General features: G+C 47.0%; 1 protein-coding gene across 4 annotated transcripts in view; it reads left to right on the top strand.

The window, feature by feature from the left end:
• Nucleotides 1–4,422: 4,422 nt before the first annotated feature.
• Nucleotides 4,423–22,050, top strand: part of PSTPIP1 (proline-serine-threonine phosphatase interacting protein 1) — a 44,186-nt gene continuing 26,558 nt past the window's right edge. For 2 of the 4 annotated variants that reach the window (XM_066341704.1, XM_066341703.1), the window contains exon 1: nt 4,423–4,669. In XM_066341704.1, coding sequence (XP_066197801.1) covers nt 4,634–4,669 — 36 coding nt within the window. In that variant the 5' untranslated portion in view covers nt 4,423–4,633. Of the gene's footprint in view, nt 4,670–10,023; nt 10,165–22,050 lie in introns of all 4 variants that reach the window. The other 2 variants (XM_066341705.1, XM_066341706.1) reach the window with 2 other exon arrangements.

The following is a 22,050-nucleotide window of genomic DNA, read 5'->3' as shown; positions in this document are numbered from 1 at the left end:
TTTCAGTGTTTTCTTGTATCTTATTGAGTATTTTTAGAACTTCAATTTTGAATTCTCTGTCAGTTAGCTCCAAGATTTCCATGTAATTGAGATTTTATCTAGAGATTTTTCATCATCTATCTGAGCTATGTCTCTGTCTTGTATATCCATATTTGATTTCTTTTTCCTTGATGGCATTTGCGAGTGGTATTATTAATAGCCCCAACAAGAGATAATTATTTCTTTTTCTGGTAAGAGGTGCTATACTACAAGATTTGCCTCTGCAAGATTCTTGGGTGGAGCTCTGCTGCAGTGTCACTGTCATAATGATGCTGGCAGGGCCATCACATTGGTTGGAGGGGCTTGTTAGGGTTTTGCAATTTTATGGCTCTAACAATGGCCGACCAGGGGTCCTTCAGGCTCTCCCCTGCATCCCAACAGAGCAGAGGATCAAACACCTGGGAAACCCTGTCTCTCACAGGAGAGAGCAGCCTGGATACCCAGTTGAGGGGGGTCCACCACAGCCACTGTTCACAAAGCAAAGGGAGCAATACAGGACTGGGAGGCTGGGGTGACACAGTCCAGTCCCCCCTCCAATACTACTCTAAGCACTCAAAGTGCAACCCTGGGCAGGGCAGGGGCTGCACACCACAAGCTGGTGTCTGAGCTTCAGGAGCAGTTGTGGCAGAGATCACAGATCACGGGCATCCTGCCCACACACACTAAACTCCACAGGGCAAACCAGTACCTGAGCTTCAGAGCAGGTGGGGCACAGATCCCAGATCAAACAGGTCTGGCATCACAAAGCTAAACTCTGCTGGCAGATCAAGCATGTCCCAGTGCCCCGTGGGCTGATCTCTACAAGCTATTCATATGCAGTTCTTGGGAGTGCACCATGAGCTTTTTGTGCACCCAGTGCCTGCAATCATCACCCAGCACCTGCAATCAAGGGTGCGGCAGACTCTGGGAAACAGTCCTTTTCTTTGTTCTTGTTCGTCACCCCTATTTTAGCTCCTTCCCCCCCCCCCCAGACTCTCCTCTTCTCCCGGCTCTGGCTCGGAGACAAAGCCTGCGCCAACAGTACCTCCCTCCCTCAGGTCCATGAGGAAAGAGAAAGACTCAAAACTCTGGCTTTTTTTTTTCTTCTGTGAGATTACACGTTTGGTCTGCCTTCTTATGCAATCATACCTTTGTCTATCTGGTGTGTGTATATTTCAGGTTCATCTGGAGTTTTTTCTCTGCATATAGTTGTAGAATTTGTTGAAAGTTCAAGGGGAGAGATCAGGAGTATCTCTCACAATGCCAATCTCTGACCCTTGGCTTAGTTTTAACAGCAATCTATTGGGGTAAGAGGTTCTGGAGGCATACCTTGAGAAAGCAAGGGTGAAACCTTTTTTTGAGAGAGAGCTGTGGGTAAAAGTTACCTGTAGAGGTTAAGAGCATGGCTTCAGCATCAGATAGACCTAGGTCCAAAGCTCAGCCCTCCTCTTGCTGGCTGTGAGGCATTGGGTGAATTGCACACATTTTTAATCACACTACTCCTCTGTGAAGCAAGGATGATGATACCTCACAGGATGAACTGAGGACTAAGTGTAAAGAGTTGAATGGTGCAAGTGATGCTCCAAAGCCTAGTTGGTTGTTCCATCCAAGCAATGAGAGCTGGAAAAGGTGGGGTGCTGGGCAGGAGAGGAGGAAGACCTCTCTGTAGCAGAAAACTTTAAGTCTCTTTAGAGACTTCCCATTACTTCCTTCCCCAAATGTTTTTAGCCCACAGTCAGCATGGCCATCTATCTGGGGCTGCCCTGGCTGAAACAGAGAAGTTGGGAAAGAAAAGACTCATGCTTAAGAGCCTTGATGTGTGCTTTCAGGGAAGATCAAGAAAGGTATGCCAGGAGAGAGGTCAGGGAACAAAGGGGGAAAAGTGTGGAGTGCCTTTGGGGGAAAGGAAAAGACCTGTTGGAACATAAATTTGTGTGGAACCCCTAGAGGGACAAGGGAGAAAGCCTGACTGTGTAGTTTTCTGCCAATAAGAGAGTAGGAGCCATCTATTAACATTTCACAGATGGAAAAATCAAGACCATGGAAGCTAAGTCAGTGCTATCAGAGGTGATGATGTCATTGGAATGAGGTGTAGTGTCTCAGCATTTGGCCTTTAGGGTTCAAGGTGATATTTATACCATTATCTGTGTCAACCAACAGTCATTGGTGCCAATCCAAATACCAATAAGCATTCCCAATTTAGGGTGCAGTAAAGAAGGAAACTTTATTCAGTACAAACAACTCAACAGTGACACAGCACAGCTGTAAAATCTCTTAGCTGGGCAGTTCTGCTCTGCTCTGGCAAGACAGCTTTCATTTTTTCAGCTCAACGAGGGAGATGTGGTCTTCAATCTTTAGTGAAAATGGAAAGCTTGCTCTCCTAGCCAGAGAGGAGCTGGATTAGTAGACAGAAGCTTCCACCTCTAGTCCCTGATTGGTCTGTTCTCACACAAATGAGGACTCCAAATCCTTGCATTTTTAAAAAGATTTTATTTCTTGATTTTACAGAGACAGAAGTGAGAGAAGAGGGAGAAGGGGTGCAGGGGACAAGAAGCATCAACCCATAGCCACCTCACTTTCGCTGTTCATTGCCTACTGGTCATATGTGCCTTGACCAGGCAAGTCCAGGGTTTCCAACTGGCAACCTCAGCATTCAAGGTCAACACTCTATCCTTCCACTGCCATAGGCGAGGCCAAATCCTTGCAGTTTGATTGGTCCAAAAAGCACTAACCTGATTGGTCAAAATAAAGCTGCTTTATCCATCTAGTCAGAGACATGCAACTCCAACTGAATGGGGGAACCCTCCATCCTATTGGCTGAAACAGGACTCCAGGAACTCCTTTATACGGGTTGCTCAGATCCAGAAACAGTGCCAGTAGGCAGTTCAGTACAGAGGTAGGCAGACCAGCACAGGTGTGAGAGGCTTCTGTGTAGAATTGGCTGCCAGGCTCTGTTTTTTAAAAAAATTTCAGCCCAGTTAGCCACCAGGCACCCTTTTTCTTAATGGGTATCTTTTTCCCCTCAGGGTTCACAACTGTCTTCAGTTGCAAGCAACTGCATACCCTGGATGCCGAGGATGTTTCTAACTCAAATTGAAGGATTCTGCAGGTGGATGCTACCTGGGGCAGCACCATTGCTCTGCAATTCTCCCTGTTGTGTTCTCATTGGGAACCTACTTCAGAGGCTTGGGTGTCCCGCATCTCTAACTCAGTCAATGGGGATGCTGGAAAGGGTGCTGATTTGTGGACAAGCTGACTCATCCCTTCTGCCAACTGGCCCTGGGCGTAGGCCCTCATGGGCATCTTCTGCTTAATGGGTTGTGTCTGGGTCCTAGCCCAGGGCTTTTCTCAAGGTGGTACCTGATAGTGCCCCCAGAACCTGCCCAACCAAACTAGCAATTCTAGTAACACTCTCAACACTTTCTTCTTCCAAAGGTTAAGGGTGGCCAATATGGGAACTTAGGCTCATAGTGTTGGAAGGTCAATTAAGGTCCCTCAACCACTGAATGGTAGGGCCTAGACAAAACTGAAACTGGGCCTCAACCTGGGTTTTCAAACTCCCATGTCTATATCTTTATAATGCTATCTCTCTTGGTCCAATCACATTCTTCCAATCTGAAGACTTCAACTTTAGAGGGTCTTCCTTCCCCCAGAAAGTATCTAATCTGTAGAATGAGGCACAAAAGCTTCCAGCTGTTCTCCCTTGGCCAGTTACCCACTCACCCCACTTCGGTATCCCTGTGGCCCCCCCCCCCCCCCAGCACATAGCTATGTCTGCCTCCAGACCATGAGCTCCTTGAGGGCAGATGTTGATTGTCACACCATGCATCCAGGATTGGATGAATGATAATGAGGTCCTAGGCCGGGGGAAGCTCCTCCCAAATGTTTTCTGGTGAGGGGTGGAGAGTGCAGCATTTATGTGCCTGGTCAAGAGTGAGGCTAGGGTGGTACACAGCAGTCCCCAGGTTCCTGTCCCCTCCTTGGCCACCCCTTCAGTGACCTCAAGCTCCCTAAGCTTATGGCCTCTGAGAGTGACCCAGCTATGGCATCAGAAGGGGGCAGTGGAGAAAAGCAGCAGGGTGGTAGGTTGTAGGCAGAGGTACATAGGGGAGCAGAGCAACTCTGCTTCCTGTGGGTGAGGGGCCTAATGCCTGCCCCCAGGGCAAGGTTGCACAGCCTTCCAGCACAGGCTCAAGCTGCCTGCCCACCTGGCCTGCGTACCAACCTACCTCTCCTGCTGGTTACTACCTTTCACCTGGGGCTGTCCTCCCTGCTCAGTCCTGCAGCCTGCTCTGGGTCCTCCATCACACTGGGGCTGGCTAGGGGCTGGGCCAGAAACCAGGACCCGCCCTCTCATCACTATGCACTGCTCTTCCTCATTTTGCTGCTGATTCTAGCCCTGAACGAAACAGATTGAGCTCTTTTCTCCCTCTGTCCATTCTCTGGCAGCTTGTCTCTGGCTTGTGGGTGCCTTCTGAGGTGTTGCAGACAGCACCAGCCAAGTCAGGGGAGCCTGGGCCAGCCCTGCCCGGACTGGGATAGTGCGCTGGCTCCCGGACCTCATCCAGCCCTGTCATTCAGCACTGAGAGAAAGACTTGCCGTGGACACCAGAAGATGATGCCCCAGCTTCAGTTCAGAGATGCTTTTTGGGTAAGTGAAGACTATCAGGAAGTGGGACATGTGGAATGGGCCATGGGATGACAGATTGGCTGAAATTTCCATGGGGCAGTTGATGGGGATGAGCTTTCAAGAGAAGAGAGAGGTTTTCTCATGAAAATACTAGTTGATTTTTGGTCTTAATTGTGGAGGTGACCTGAGCCTCTGTTCTTTCTAAGTTGGGAGATGAAGGGGGTTCTCAGCCTGGAGAATGATTTCTATGCAAACTCAATACAGTGGGAGAGAGATATTCCCTGATCTCCCGGGACAGTTCATCCCCCAGGTGGCCCTCTCCCTGTAGTAGGGTCTTTTTAGGAAAGTCTAACCTGTGGATGGGAGCTTGAGGAGGCCATGTGAGGCAAAGAAGGGGACGGATCACAGGTTTGGGGACCAAACAGAATTGAATTTGGATCTTGGCTCTGCCACTTAAGGGCCAGACAAGTCATTTTACCTCTCCGAACTTCATTTTCCACATCTACATCGTGGAGATAAATATTAATAAATATGCCAATTGAATGGGAGGATAAAACCAGGTGATCATATATAATAACGCCCCCAGCACCCTGCTGGCATATACATGGTAATTCATCCCTCACCCAGCCTCTCTCCCTTTCAACCCTTGAGGACCCTCTGAGGAGGCAGCAGGACCAGACAAGCCCTTGCTCACTTTCTTAAATTCAGTGCAGGTGTAAGTGAAATCTTTTCTGCCATGAGAGAATGGTGCCCAGCTGGCTTGTGGAGAGTAAATGGCAGGCCCAGGCCACACAACCTGCAAGCCCAATTTGGGTCCTCAGTTTTTTCCAGCCTTCTCCTCTGCTCCTGAAGCTCTGGCTGTCCCCAGGGAGTCATGGGGGAAAACTGAGAGACCTCTGATTAGAGCTGAGGAATGAGACTGTCCCAAGGGAACCTTGCAGTCCCATAGAAGACTGGAACTGCAAAGGGCCCTTTGCTTCAGCCAACAACCTCCCTCCTTAAGTCCTTTTCTGGGACCTGTGGCCAGCATGAGAGTGACCTGCTTCTCACCTACACTGACCACACACTTTCAGAGGACTGTGTAGGGAGGGCTTTCTTTGTCTCTCTGGGCCACTGTTTCCCCATCTCTATAAAGAGGGTGTGGGACTAGGCCAGAGAAGCCAGTGGAGGCAGACCTGGCCCATGCCACACCAGGCTGGCAGCTGGGAACCATGCAAGAGGGCATAGCTGCAGTGGGGGGTAGGGGGGACAGGGAGTGGTGAGTCACCACATTGCTGCTCTGACTCAGAGCACTAGGCTAGGAGAGGGGAGATGCCTGTTAAGCCAGGTATCTCTGCAGCTCAGAGCAGGCCAGAAGACTGATTGCTTTACCCCCAAGACATCTGTCCCAGGCCAGAGTGCTGGGCCTGCCTTCCCTAGAGCAGAACTGCGGCCAGGAGCAGGCCCATGGCAGGATCTGGGCAGTGGGGGATGGTATATAAGGAGCAGGGTGTGGCGGCAGAAGTAGCAAAAGAAGCAGCAGCAAGACAGCAGCTTCCTGAGTGGCATCCTGCCACCCTCTGCGCTTGCCCCACTTCTGAGCCACTATGGACCTCATGACTTCCAAGCGCTTCCTCTCCTTCATTGATGGCTCCCTGGGCCTGGCATGAGAGTACCGCTTCCCTGGGCAAGGTCACAGCTGGTAGGAGGAGAGAAGTGGCTAGTGGGAGCCTGTCACACTGAGCCTGGGAAGATGCCCCAAAAGGTCATGGTCAGCATCCTTGCTTCTGGGACTTTAAATTCTAACACCTCTCCCTGATCCTCAGCCCATGAGGACAGCTAACACTTACAGAACTGTGTGTCGGTTCACTTATTTAAACCGATGAAGTAGATGCTATTGTTACCCATATTACTCAAAGGGAAAAAGGAAGGTACAGAGAGCTTAAGTAACTTTCCCAAGATCACACAGCTTGAACTGAACCCTGACAGACTGGCTTCCAGTGCCTGGGTTCTCACCCACAGAGCTTCATTATTCTCTATCATGGAATAATGTGGGGGCCACCTTGGTGAAATAGACAATAAACTCTGTCCTTCCTATCTCCCATAGAAATAAGCAGATCACACAAGATTGATAGAAGTAACTTGAAGCTCAACTTACACACAAATCTGTAAAACACAGAGGACATACTGACTTATCTGCCATAGGGTTATCAGGGACAGAGCCCCCCCCCCCTTCTCCCAACCTTCCCCTCCTCTAGCCCAAAGCAATGCCATTAAACACTGCAGCCTGGAAACAGTCTGAAAATGACTCGTCTTCAATAGTTGAAGGAACCCACAGAACTAGAAAAGTCCTGTCTAATACCACAGCACTTCAGTAACCAGCAACCCCAGTTTCTAGAACACAGATGTTGCCAGCCTTGTTTCTGGAACTAGCTCACAGTAAGGAGAGAAAAGCCATTTTTGAGAAGCTAAGACCTTACTCTAAAGCTCATTACTTTACTTATACAAGATGCCCATCGCTTTCAGTTAGGGTCTATGGACTCTGATTTTACCCACAAGTTTAACAAGATCAGTCATGTGGTCCATGATCCTATAGATCAGTGGCCCCCAACCTTTTTTGGGCCACGGTAATGTCAGAAAATATTTTCACGGACTGGCCTTTAGGGTAGGACAGATAAATGTATCACGTGGCTGAGACAAGCGTCAAGGGTGAGTCTGATGTAACAGAGGGAATCTGGTCATTTTTTAAAAATAAAACATCATTCAGACTTAAATATAAATAAAACGGAAATAATGTAAGTTATTTATTCTTTCTCTGTGGACCGGTACCAAATGGCCCACGGACTAGTACCTGCCCGTGGCCCGGGGGTTGGGGATCACTGCTCTAGATGCAGCAATTAGTGGAGGCCTGCACGGAACCTGATATACAGTTGGTGACTGACAAATATTGGTGGATCTGAGCTATTAGAAACAGTTTCACAGAGAGTTGGTAGCCTGGGCCTGTATTTGCCATGAGATCAGTGTGGCTACTGTTTTCATCTGCCACAGAGCATTGAGATGCAGCTCTTGTGGGAATGTGGTGAGGGTCGGACACACAGACAGGTTGGTTTAATTTGATTTCTGTTACACAAACACAGTGATAAAGAACATCATGACTTTGCAGGAAGTTTGTGGTGGAGCCTCAGAGCAGGGCCTATCAGTAAAACAAGGTTAAGGCTCAGACTGCAGATTCCCAAACTCAGAGGCCTCTGCACAAATCAGAGGGGCACAGATGCCAGAGAAGGCACTGCCACTCCCCCTGTACACACATCTCTCTTTGCCAGTGGCTCTGCTCCCAGAAGACAGACAGATTGGATATTGCAAGACACATCTGCCTGCGTACTCAGCACAGGGCTAACAAGTGGGCTATGTGCTCAATGTTTGTACAATAGAATAAATGAATGAACAGTGAATATCTCCCTGGTCCCACCTGCCTTCCTGAACCAATTTTCTCCTCCATTTCACTTTAGTTATTTTTACAGATGTTTGTTAAGAAGGATTCTCAACTAGGTGGGTTAAGTTGGACCCCTGAGCCTCACCTCTACATCCAGTCAGGTGAATGAGACTGTCTTGTCCTCAAAGAAATGTCTCAGGTGTTGTTGTTGTTGTTTTTTTAATTTTTTTTATTTATTCATTTTAGAGAGGAGAGGGAGAAACAGAGAGAGAGAGAGGAGAGACAGAGAGAGAGAAGGGGGGGAGGAGCTGGAAGCATCAACTCCCATATGTGCCTTGACCAGGCAAGCCCAGGGTTTTGAACCGGCGACCTCAGCATTTCCAGGTCGACGCTTTATCCACTGCACCACCACAGGTCAGCTCTCAGGTGTTTTTTTAAGTTTTTATGGGACTGAGCATTGTAAACTTGAAATGTCATATGTCAAGACTGTTGTAACCTGAAGACCCCTGTATATATTTCAAGTTCCATGAAGATTTTTTTCTCCAAGTTCCAGCTATTTAAATCACACCAGAGGAGTGCCTGTTTCCAGAACACCTTACATGTGCTGGGTACTGTGACAGTCACCTCACATGTGTCCACACCCACCCTGCAAGGAAAGGGGGTCAGTGTCCTCTCATCTCCAGGGAGGCATGGACAGGTCCAGGCTATCCCATGGTCTCATGTTCTGAGCAGAGCAGCCCCCTTTCCACCCCCCACATGCTCTGACCCTGAGCTCAAGGCAATTGGCTAGTTTGTTCCTGGTTCAGTTATAACTCCTATAGGATAACAATATGGCATTGGTTTTCATGTTCTCAGAAACAGACTGATTTTTTTTCCTCCACTTCCCCTCTAACTTTCTGCAAGTGATCACAGATGACATATGATGACATATGTCATTAGAAGGAAAATATTTAAAAATAAAACTAAACAATTCCTGTTTTCAAGGCCAAGATAGTAAGTTTAGGCAAAATGTGTGGTTCAATAGCATTCCTCTTCCACATACTCTGTGCAGTTTGTGGCAGGTCAGTCCCCAGGACCCAAGAACTTGGTCCATCTGTGCTCATTCCACAGGAAATGTGCAATTGGCTGATGGTGATAGCAGTTTACAGAGGTTTGTGGTTATGCTTGCTCTGCTTGTGCAATACTGCAGATGGTCACCTGTAAGATTTACTGGCTGCAGTGTCCTGGGTCCAGAGAGTAACCCACACCTTGGATTTTCATCTTTTGCCTTTCAAAGACCTTCTTTGCACTGGAATTCCCAGAAACTTGTGGACTTTTTCCGGCTGCTCCTAATTCCCTACACACACCTGGGTTGCCCGTGAGATGGAGAAGAAGAGTCTTGCTTGGGCTTTGAAAGGATGGGTGAGGATTTGGGAGATGGCAGGAAGACAAGAGGCACTCCGGGTAGAAGGAATGACATGGGAGAGGTGTGGAGAGGGAACGAGCGCTGCTTTCTGTCCTGGAGGATAGGAAGGGAAGATCCTGGCTGGACTGTGGGAGGTCCTGAGCAGACTTGAGTGGTGACAGAGACACTATCTTTTGCCTCTTCATACTCTCTCCAGGGTGCATGCTTCCTCTCATTCAAAGGCGCCTGAAATCTGTAGATTGTGGGCAAGGTGCCCTTCCTCCTCACCCAGAGCCTGACTAACACTATGAATCACACTATAGAGGGAACTTAGTGCAGAAAAGGAAACTGCCTTGGCTTCTAGCAAGAGACAGTACTGCCCTGTGACTGGGGGGGCCACCCACACAAGGGCTCCCCACTGGGATAGCTCCAGAAGGCCCCTCCCTTGCAGGCCATTACCCATTCTCCAGGCTAAGAAGGGAACAGGCTTTTTGAAGCATCACCCGGCCCCCATCCTTACTTGCTGGGGTCCTGGGAGAGACATTTACTCTGTCTGAACCTCATTTCCCATATCTGTAGGATATCAGAGTGATCTTCACCTAAGATAAAGGCTTTGAAGATGGGGAAGCTCAGGGCAGCACTAAAGGGATCACCTTCCGCTGCTCACCATAAAACAGATTCCAAGAGATCCAGACTTACACCTGGATGTGCACTTACAGGGTGAGCCTCACACATGTATCCTTATTCCCAGAATGCCCCCCCCCAGCTCTGTTCACCACTGCATATTAAATTCCACCTTTACAGAGCCTTCTCATGGCTTCAAGTGACAAGATGCATTTAATTTCAACAATATCTCTGTAAGGCTGGTATTCTTTTTCCTGCTTTATAGAGAGAAAACTAAGACTCGTAAAAGGGATATGAGCCTGGGGGTGCCAGGCCAGGCCTGGCTGTTAGCTTCCCAGGCTTGGATCAGAGAGCCCTTTGGGATTAGTAGGAGGATGTGATGGTTTGCTGAGATCTGAAAACCTGAGCAATGGGTGACCTCACAGGCAGGCGAGTGAAAGCCCCTTCTGCTGGTGTTGACAGCCACCCATAATTGGGCAACAAGAAGTGCTAACTGGAGCTCCAGTAGCAGCCAGGGTGGGGATGGGGTGACCAGATGGGACCCAGGGCTTCCCAGCTGTGGAAATGAAAAACAGAAGCTGAGCTGTACTGGAGATAAAAGGAGGGGGTGAAGAGCAGACACCAGAGAGTGTTTCACATATTTAATGGACACCAAGGAGGCCTGTGTGACTGGAGCAGAGTAGAAGTAGAGAATAGTCAGAGAGAAGACCAAAAATATAGCAAGGAGCCAGCTCTTGGGGCTAGGAACCATCGTGTAGAGGGTGGTGGTGATCCCAGACACACTGCCATTGCTCTAGTGAGCAGACATCTGGCTTTTACCTTTACATGACCTCATTTTTCTCCCTTGTGAATGAGTAGAGGGTAGCAGTTTATGCTTTTGGGGGTTTTTTTAAGTTTATAAACTTATACAATTACTTTTTTGTTTTTTAGTAAGGTGAGGGGTACAGACAGACTGGAAGGGAGAGAGATAAGAAGCATCAATTCTTCATTGCAGCACCTTAGTTGTTCATTGATTGCGTTCTCATATGTGCCTTGGCCAGGGAGCTCCAGCTGAGCCTGTGACCATTTGCTCAAGCCAGCGATGTTGGGCTCAAGCCAGTGATGTTGGGCTCAAGCCAGTGACCATGGGTTCATTTCTATAATCCCACGCTCAAACTGCTGAGCCTCAAACTAGATGAGCCTGCGCTCAATCTAGTGACCTCGGGGTTTCAAATCTGGGTTCTCAGCATTCCAGGCTGAAGCTCTATCCACTGCATCACTGCCTAGTCAGGCCAATTAACTTTTTTATTTATTACAGTAAATATACATAACAAAGTTTACTGTTTTAACCATTTTTAAGTGTGCCATTCAGTGGCATGAAGTACGTTCACAATGTTGTACAAGCATCATCACTATCATTTCTGGAACGTTTCATCATCCCAAACAGAAACTGCGCATTCATTAAACAATAATTCCCCATCTCCCTCCCCTTATCTCCTACTTCCCTCGACTTCTTGTCTCTGTGAATTTTCATAAGTAAGAACCTCATATAAGTAGAAGCAGAGGCGAATTAAGGTTGGTTGAGGCCCCAGGCGCAGAAGAAAATATTGGTCCCCTTAAAAAAAAGACACAGGGAAAATAAAAATACATGTTAACCATATTTTTAAATAAATAAAAAGTATTATGTATTATTAATGTTAAAATTGCACATATGAAAAAAAACTTTGTGTCATTAGAAAAAAGTGTAAAGTTGGGGTTTTGCGAGGCCCTTCAGAAGTTGGGGTCCAGGGCACGCACCCAGTACTCCCACTGTTAAATCTGCCTCTAAGTCGAAGCATATAATAATTGTCCTTTTGTGTCTGGCTCACTTAGCAGGCTGTCTTTTAGATTCACACATGTTTTAGCATGTGTCAGACATCATTCCTCTCTGTGGCTGAACACCATTCACTCCCCTTGCAGAGCTTTGGTGGCTGCTCTGCAACAAGGAGCATTAGGGTTCTTTGAAAGTATCAAGAGTGCTGGTGTCTACCTGTAGCAGGCTACAAGTTCCCTTCCCTGAACTTGGACCCTGGCCCTGGCTTTCATTAAGCTCCTGGGAAAGTCCCACACCTTGCTCTGTGGACACAGGGCTCCCCTCCAGCAGGCCTTAGGCCACATCTTCAGACACCTGCCCCAGCCCTCAAATCTCTCTCTGCAACCTTTCAGCCTGCTTATAGCTCTGAGCATCAGACTTACAGGCTCCTAAACCAGAGGAGCTCATTCCCACTGCCAGGCCTTCTCCAGACTTGTGTTCCCATACACCCCATGCCTCCTTGCTCTAAGCTTTGTATACAGTTTGGTTTCATAAAGCAGGAGGAAGTGGAGGATTAAGCTTGGTCTTTAAGACTTGAGAAGGTGGAGGGGAAGTAAGCAGTCATCACAGACTGGGGGAGGGGAATGTGGTAGGGGAGACCTTTCCTTCCTGATAATGAAAGAGGCCTATTTAAAAAACAACAAAGTTTTCAACCTTGGCTGGGTGGCTCAGTGGATAAAGCATCAACCTGGAGTGCCAGAGAGTGCACATTTGACCCCTGGTCAGGACACATATGAGAACCCATCAATGAGTACACAACTAAATGGAACAACTAAGTGAAACACTGAGTTGATACTTCTCTCTTCCTCTCTCTCCCTCACTCTCAAATCAATAGAAAAAAAAATTTAACGATCTGGAGATGTTTTCTCTAAATCTATGTACTCTACTTGACCAATGTCACCTCGTTAAAATTAATTTTCTAAATAAATTTTTTTTAAAAAATTAAAAAGTAACTAAAAGGACAAAGCTTGCAAGCCAGACTTAGTCAAAAGCCAGGCACAGCCATACAACTGCTGTTGGATCCTGGATAAATTACATAACCTCTGTCACCTTCACTGTTCTCAAACAATAGCACCCTTCCATCAATGTTACTGAGATAAGAGACACTACATGCACACAGTAGGTCCTCTTCTGGTGCTTGTATTTCCCACCCCCAACCTCACCCAGGGATGCGGATTCCTGGGAGCCCTAAAAGTTCACAGAGCTCTGACAGAGCATCCGAAGGCTGCAAGGTGACTGTTAGACACAGGCCTGCAAGCTCTACAACACATTGGGGCCCAGCAGGGACCCCAACCAAGGGGCTCCAGAGGTGTCAAGGGCCCCGCTGGCTGGGCTGCTCAGGGACTCTGCTGAGGAGCACTGGGAGGCCCTGCGGGCCATCCGTCAGACTGGGCGCAGAGAGGTCAGTGAAAACATATTTCTAATCTTATACTCTGGTCAACCCAGCTAAATCCAGAACAGCTCATGCAACCACATTTAATGTGCTTTGGTTCTTTAAAAATAAATGCCTGTCTTTACCTTCTCAGCTCTCTCCCTGGGACAGCTACCCTGAGTCATCTAAGAAAAGCTGAAAGTCACCTCACATTTGTCTGCTTATACACAGACCCTCCAATCCTTGGGTCAGGGGACACCTAGACTCAAAACACTCAGTGTAAGGAGTCCCGAACCTGCTCACAGCCAGCCAATGACGGGCCGCTCGCCATCTATCAGAGCAGCTTGCCCTGCATTCCATACCTGGGGCCACTTCAGCTCTGGAAGACCCTGCCTGGTATTGACCTGGAGCTGGCCTCCTCGCCTGCTCCCCTGAACCCTGGCTAGACCTCTGAGGACACCAACCACAGATAGTCACTCTGCTTCTGATGTCTTCACAAAGGCCTGCAGGTGACATCATTCCTCAAGGTTCTCCAAGGGCCATAGCTTGTGATCCTCTCTTTACCCACCCTCCTCCTGGGGAACTCTGGGTAAGCAACCAGCTTGCTTACCCAGCAATCTATCCGTTTGTCCATTTATCCATCCATCCACCTATCCATCCATCTAAGCCATACCTTGGTGTTTTTTTGCCTTCAGTTCGCTGAATGACAACAGTGAGTGTGAACCCACTGTGGGTACTAGGTGAGTGGCAATGGACAGAGCTTAGCTGTGCTTACTCCTTCTCTCAGAGAATCAGTTACCATATCTGTACGACTATTACAAGAAGTAGAAGGAATGGGTATGTCTGGTTGATTTAAAGGTGCTGGGTAGACCTGTGGCAGTGCAGTGGATAAAGTGTTAACCTGGAACGCTGAGGTCACCAGTTCAAAACCCCAGGCTTGCCTGGTCAAGGCACATACAGAGTTGATGCTTCCTCCTCCTCCTCCTCCTCCTCCTCCTCCTCCTCCTCCTCCTCCTCCTCCTTCTTCTTCTTCTTCTCTCTCTCTCTCTTCTTTCTGTAAAAATTAATAACTAAAAATAATCTAAAAAAAAGTTCAAAAAAAAAAAGAAAGGTGCTGGCTAATGAGTCATTGGGTCTACAAGCAAAATGTCCCACCATAGGGCACCTCAGGAGCCAGCTGTCCAGAGTCTCCCTGAGCTGCTTTGTCCAGCTTGTTTGCTGAGCACTGATCTGCAGAGGCTGGCCACCAGGACCCAGCAGGGAACAGACAGGCCCGGTCTGCCTTCATGGAGCCGCCAGCTGGAGAGTCAGTGCTCACTGCCTCAGGTTTCCTCACCGCCCTCATGCTGTTTCCTCAGTCCACAGAAGACAAGCAACAGTAAACCAGTTGCTAGCTGCAGAGGTCCCTACTGTTAAACTGGTTGCAAGGCCACCACGGGTCCAAGGTGCCCCTCATGGTGGTTCAGAATCGCTGTCCTCATATTCTGGAGCTTCTGAGACAAGAGGGGGAAGTCTGCTCTCCATGTTCTGTCTCCCCTCCCACCAAGTAAAAGTGATTTAAAAAACTTTTTAGAAAATGAAGGTCTGTCAACCCAAGAACATGGCAGACATTAAAAAGGTTTTTGACAAGAATGGTTAACGCTTCACCAAATGACTTTTGAACTTGGTAGGGTGCAAGCAGGAAACAATTTTCCTTTTTTCTACCTCCCAAAGCCACTATTGGATCTCTCCTTCCCAATCATGGGCACATGTTAGAGCTTTTCTAGTCCTTTTTAGATATGATTAATTCCAGTGCAACAAACCAAGATCAAAAGCTCACTGCTATTCAGTTTGAAGCTTTGCCAGTTTCCAGCTGTGTCTGATGGGGAAGGGGAGCAGGGTCCAATTCCTCACTTGCCCTACTCTGCCCACACCCACTGCCAGCTGCCGCTGGTGGCCCCATAGACAGGGCGGGCATGGGTCAGGACTGAAGGGTGAAAACTCTTATTTTTCTGGCGCTGTTGTAGCTGGTGATGTGTAGCAAGTGGCAGATGCCCATAGATCAGCTCTCCCTCTCCTGGTCACCTGGGCCCATTCTTTGCCGCCCCTTTACTGGAGTGCCCTCTGCAGTGCCCATTTGTTTCTGCTGCCTCCTGCTCTGACCCCTCCCAGTTGCAGCCAACAGTTCACTCCACACAGCTTCTCTGGGTGCATCCTCTCTCCCTGCCAGGCAGTTATCAAGGGGAGAGAGCGACAAGGATGCTCTTCCCAGGGAGTTTCCTCAGCCCCCACTTAGTTCCCTGGTGAAACATCAGTGCCAGTTCCTGCACAGGCTAACCACTCCCAGCCCAGCTTCACTCTCTCCTCAGCCCCCAAGCAGCTGCAGGCCATCTCCCAGCTGCAGACTTTTCTAAGTAAGACCCGCCACTGGCTTCCAAAAGCCTACATACACACATCAACCTCCCTGCTAGAAGGTCATCTGAAAGTCACTTCTTTCCTTTGTACCCATTTCACAGTCAGGAAGGCCCAGAGAGGGTGAAGGACCTTACCAAGGCTACCCAGCTTATTCCTGGCAGATGGAACTGGAACCAAAACTCAGGCCTCTCTCTCCAAGGTTAGAGGTTTAGTGGTCCTAACATGATCTTTATTCTGAAATCCCATGTAAAGCAGCGTTGAAGAGGTTCTGCAGCCTTTTAAATGGGCCCTCTGTTGGTGGGGGTGGTGCTTTTGGTGGGGATATAATGCTGTATTCTCAGCCTGGCCACAGCAAGGGGTAGGAGAAACTCTGTCTAATGGTGGGTCACGTAGAGATGGGCAGGGCAAGGGCATGGGGACCTACCACTTGCTGAACAGCAACAGAGCCTGGGGCTTTGCACAGAGGTGAGGGAATGGGAGGTTAAGAGCCAAGATCTTGGTCTGGGAGAGCTGGGTTCAAATCTCAACTGTGCCCTACAGGTCCCTGGGCAGGTGAGGTTACCTCTCTGGGTTCTACTGTCCTCAGCTATTAATTAAATGAGAGTAATCATCTTTAGCCCAGTACCTGCCTCAGGGCAAGCCCTGACTACTATTTTCACCTACACATATGAATGTATTGGTTTCTCAGATCAAACCTAGTTGGTACAAACTATTGGGCCCCTTTTTATTACAGGGGGATGTGGAAGGTGAGGGCAACCAGGGTCATAGGCTGGGGTGTGAACCATATCTAGTCTCCTGAATTCTGTCCAATCTCTCAGAACAGGCCTGAGCACCATCCCTGATTTGGCTCTCCCATAGAAGGGTGGCTGTCAGGGCCAGGAGAGGTTGGCCTGTTCCCACTTCCTTGAATGAGAAAACCAGGTCCCCAAAGGGAAAATAGCTTACTCAGGGCCCTGGTCCCTGTAGCCACCAAAAGCGATATGTACAGGAAAAGAAGACAGTGATGGTGGGTATAGAAAAGGTTCCTCTACCCATCCAGTAGGGCAATGGTTCTCAAAGTGTGCACCAGGGCGCACTGGTGCACCCTAAAAGATTTCCAGGTGTGCCCTATGGTATTCCAGAGAAATATGTGCCTGATGGGGACCAAAAAACCAACAGGGATTTTGGAGTTTAGATTTTGGAGGGACAGAGGTGTGGGGAATTGGCTGTAAGCTGACAGTCTGCCCAACCCTCCACCTCACTTGCCTGATTAGGTTGCAAAAGGCTGTTAAGCTGTGGTGCTGGATTATTTACACTACCCCCATGTTCCCCAGAAAGACTGGAGGCAAGTTTCTTCTATCCTTTGTTTGGTGTAAAGTTAAGATGATATGTATGGTGGGGGGTTTCTGTACTTGGTAAAAATTCTTGGGTTGCCTTGGAAACATGATCAGAGACCACTGATTTGCTAATGGCCTCACTTTGCCCTGTAAGTAAAACAAGATGCAGTTTTGGGGCATGCTTTGTTCTCGCCAGCAGCAATTACAAGGCCTCCCAACCCTGTGTTTTCTTAATTCCGCACCGTTCCCACTCAGGACCTGGAGTTACTAGCTGCACTAGTTTGCGGCATGTGCCCAGATATAAAAATAAATATAGTTACTCTATTATACCATTTCATTATGGAAATACTGCTCATTTTGTTAACACATCATTATTATATTTATTATTAACACATCATTATATTATTTATGTTTCTCATAAACACAAGAATGAAAAAAGTTAACACATTTGTGCCAGGACCTGCCGAATTTACTTAATCTTACTAAGAATGTATCTATATATATAAAAAGATAACTTTTTATCATTCTTTTATTTTTTAACCCCTCTTTTTTACAAATTCTAAAAAATATAACAAAAAATGTAACATAAAAATGTTTTTTAATGTCAGAATAAATTTAATTTTGTCATATTTATTTTGTTTAATTACCATAAAAGCACACTTGGACTTTATATTTTTTTCTTTAATATTTGACTTAATTATTATAACATATTTCTCAGAAATTTGTATCTAGTGTGCCTACAATTATTTGTAGGATTTTAAATGCACCCCAACTTCAAAAAGTTTCAGAACCACTGCAGTAGAGGCACAGCAGGGCTGCAGTCAGCTTGAAGCCCTGGACAGTGGCTCATACCCAGCCCCACCTAGAGTGGGAAGCACGTGGGCTCTCCCTGGGCCCAGCAGGGCATGCCGGCATCCCCTGTCCTTAGGCTAAGGCAGGATTGTACTTCCTTCTTCCCAGAGCTTTCTTCAGTCACTCACTCCTCCTAGAACCTCAGAACAGAGCCTGCAGCCCCAGCCTCATCCCTGCATGGGAAAATGGAGGCCTGCGTGGCCACCCAGCATGGATGGCAAGGCTTAAAGTCCCACATCAGGCTTGGGCAAGCCTCTCAAAGGAGGGAACTCCATCTGCTGGCCAGAGGCACCATTCCCCAGGGTGGGTTACGCTAGATGCCACATTGTGGGGGCTTCTGGCTGCTTGCTGGCTTCCAGCACAGCCTTGTCTAAGGCAGCTCTCCTCAGCCCAGCCTGGGAACACAGCTGGCCTCTGTGAGCCCACGGTAACTGAGTGGTTGTCGGAACTACAGTTTTGATTTGAGGTGGAGAGCATTTGAATAATCATTTTCAAAAGTTAATATTTAAATCATTTTTTTTTTATGTTTCAAAATAAAAAACAGTTGATGGGATGTCTATTGAATGACTGGTGTGGGTATGCAGCTTTGGGAAAGAGCCAGCCTGAGTTCATATCCCAGATTCTGACCTTTGTTAGGTGAGTGACCTTGGCCAGTCACATCCCCTCTTTGGGCCTCCTCGTCACCACCACCCTTACCTCCTCGGGTGTGTGTTTTCAATCAGATAACAGTTGTAATGTTCTCGGTGCAGTGTGTATCAGGTGGACTCCACACATGGCAATTTCACAAAGGGCAAAGCCATGGGCAGGTTTCAGGTGTCAGAGGCAGTGGGTGGACAGAAATAGGTGAGAGGGGCCAGGCTGGGCCAGAGCAGCCCAAGATGGCCGACTTGGAGGATCGGGTGTCGGATGAGGAGAAGATGATTCTGGATCGCCTGTAGCTCCAAGAAGGTTGCTGAGGGCCAGTCAAAAGCGGTGACTTCCACTGGTCTTCGCCAGTTTCCGGCCTGTGAGTTCCAGGGCCGGTACATCCAGCGGCCAGATACAGAGCATCAGCTCAAGACCTAACAACCATAGTTAGAGTGGTTTCTTAAGGAAAGGCTCCTCACACCTGACCCAGCTAAGGCAAAGAAAACGTTGTCACAGACAAGTAGCCCACAGCGGATTACAAACAGCTGAAGCCATCCCAGGAAGATTTAGAAATTACACAACTGAAAGCTGGAGTCAGACAACACCAACCCTATACTCAACTACACAAACAACATATTTGAAGGAGCAGTCTATATTGAGACAAAATGGGAAGACAGGGAAGTGCAATTCAAATGAATCAACTAGAGGAACTCCCAGAAAAAGAATTGAATGAAATGGAAATAACTAAAATGCCGGATGCAGAGTTTAGAATAATGATTGTGAGGATGCTCAAGGATCTTAGAGGAACCATGGATAGACAACATGAGCACCTAAACAATGAGCTATCTGACATCAAAAAGGACATTGAAATCATAAAAAAGGATCAGACAGAAATGATAAACACAATGACAGAAATGAAGACTACACTACAAGGAATGAAAAGCAGGCGGGATGAAAAAGAGGATCGAATCAGCAATTTAGAGGACAAGATAAGCAAAAGCACGGAAGCAGAACGGCAAAAGAAAAAAAGGATCAAAATGTCTGAGAAAACTCGAAGAGAGTTCTGTTACAATAGGAAGAGAAACAACATCTGCATCATAGGGGATCCTGAAGGAGAAGAGAAAGAACAAGGGATAGAGAACCTGATTGAAGAAATCATAGCTGAAAATGTCCCGGAATTGATGCAGGAAAAAGTCACACAAGTTCAAGAAGCACAGAGAATCCCATTAAAAAGGAACCCAAATAAACCTAAACGAAGACACATCATAATTAAAAAACCAAAGCTAAGAAATAAAGAAAGAATACTAAAAGCTGCAAGAGAAAAGCAGTCAATCACCTACAAAGGAGACCCCAAAAGGATGACATCCGACTTCTCAACAAAAACACTTGACGCAAGAAGGGAATGGCAAGAGATATTCAAATTAATGCAGAACAGTTTCCTACAACCAAGACTTTATCCATCAAGGCTATCTTTTAAAATAGAAGGAGAAATAAAAAGCTTCCCATACAAAAATAAAAAAAAAAACCCTCAAGGAATTTATTACAACCAAACCAATGATGTAAGAAGTGTTAACGGTCCTGTTGTAAACAGAACAAGGGTAAAGAGGAATGTAGATTTAAGATTTTAGAAATGCATCCAAATTGAAAAAGGAGAAGTAAAACTATCATTATTTGCTGATGATATGATATTGTACATAGAAAACCCTAAAGTCTCAGTAAAATAACTAGTTGACCTAATAAATGAATTCAGCAAGGTGGCAGGATATAAAATTAATATTCAAAAACCAGTGGCATTTTTATACACCAACAATGAACTGTCCAAAAGAGAAATTAAGAAAACAATCCCCTTCACTACTGCAACAACAACAAAGAAAGTACCTAGCTGTAAATTTATCCAAGGAGGTTAAAGACTTGTACTCAGAAAATTATAAAACATTGATAAGAGAAATCAAGGAACATAATCAAATCAAAAATGGGCAAAAGAAATGAATAGACACTTCAAAGAGGACATTCAGATGGCCAATAGGCAAAAGAAAAAATGTTCAACATCACTAATCATTAGAGAAATACAAATTAAAACCACAATGAGATATCACCTCACACCAGTCAGAATGACAGATTAACAAAACAATAAGTGCTGGTGAGGATGTGGAGTAAAGGGAATCCTCCTGCACTGCTGGTGGGAATGCAGACTGGTGCAACCACTGTGGAAAATGGTATGGAGATTCCTCAAAAAATTAAAAATGAAACTGCCTTTTGACCCAGCCATCCCACTTTTATTATAGGAATATATCCCAAGGACACCAAATCACTGGTTCAAAAGAAGAAATGCATCCCCATGTTTATGGCAGCATTGTTTACAATAATGAAGATCTGGAAACAGCCCAAGTGTCCTTCAGTGGACGAGTGGATTAAAAAGCTGTACTACATATACACATGGAGTACTATGGGGCCATGAAAAAGAAGAAAATACTACCTTTTGCAACAACAGGGATGGACCTGGAAACTATTATGTTAAGTGACATAAGCCAGACAAGAAATACAAATATTATATGACTTCACTCATATGAGGAATTCAATGAACAATGTGAACTGAGGAACAGAATAGAGGCAGAGGAGGGATCAAAGGGACCAGTGGGCAAGTGGACAGAGGGAAAGGGGATGAGAGGAGGAGATCAGAGAAGGGAAAGAGTTTGGTGAAATTATATATACATAACAGCATTATAGAGAGCAGAAGAGCAAATCCTGGAGGAAAGCGGGGAGGGTTTTGGGGGAGGGGGCAAGAAGGATGTTGAGGGTAATTCGGGGGTGCGGGAGGATGTATTCGGTGGGACACTTGAATCTATGTAAACACAATAAATTTAAATCAATAAAAAAATAAGAAATCAAAAAAAAAAAAAGAAATAGGTGAGAGGCCCTCCATCTGGTGGCTTTGGGCATGGTGGAAATGTCAACCTGAGCCCTTAAGAGAGGAGACTTAGCAGGGAGCTCTTAAAGGGTGAAGCTGAGTAGGGCAGGAAGAGGAATCCAGGCTGGGCTCCGGAAGGGGTGATCTGGTGCTAGGTCTTGTACTATGGACCTGCAGGACCAATTGATTAACCAACTGAATGGTTCATTCATTTCCTCAACAACATACTGAGTCTGACTCTGACCAACTCAGAGCAGTGAGTCAGAACTCACCCCCTTGGGTGAGTGGCTGAGGTAGCCTGCAGCTCCCAGGGAGTCAGGCACTTCCTCGGAACAAGCCGATCACTCATCTGCAGCCCCTGGGAGCACTACCACCACTCTGAACAGAGGCTGAACAAGACTCTTGAGCCCGTGGCACTTTGGGGACATGAGCTCTTGGAGACCCAGCCTGCAAGGACTCTTACTGCCTTCTGCCTCCTCCAGAACAGCCTGTGTAGGTTTGGTTTTTCTTCTCTTTCTGCTCTGGGTGTCTCAATAAGGACAGAGGGGCTCCTCTGGAGAGTCAAGTTGGACATGGGATGGGCAGGGAAGAGGAGCATACCTGCTGCAGGTCTGGACTCCAGGCAGAGCTCCCTGCTCAGCTCTCTGCCATGCCCCCAGACACATTGTAGAGTAACAACAGG

This window comes from Saccopteryx leptura, chromosome 6 (assembly GCF_036850995.1).
Source record: "Saccopteryx leptura isolate mSacLep1 chromosome 6, mSacLep1_pri_phased_curated, whole genome shotgun sequence".
NCBI lineage: Eukaryota > Metazoa > Chordata > Mammalia > Chiroptera > Emballonuridae > Saccopteryx > Saccopteryx leptura.
The sequence above is the reverse complement of the archived record's forward strand: the minus strand, read 5'-3'. Positions and strand labels throughout refer to the sequence as shown.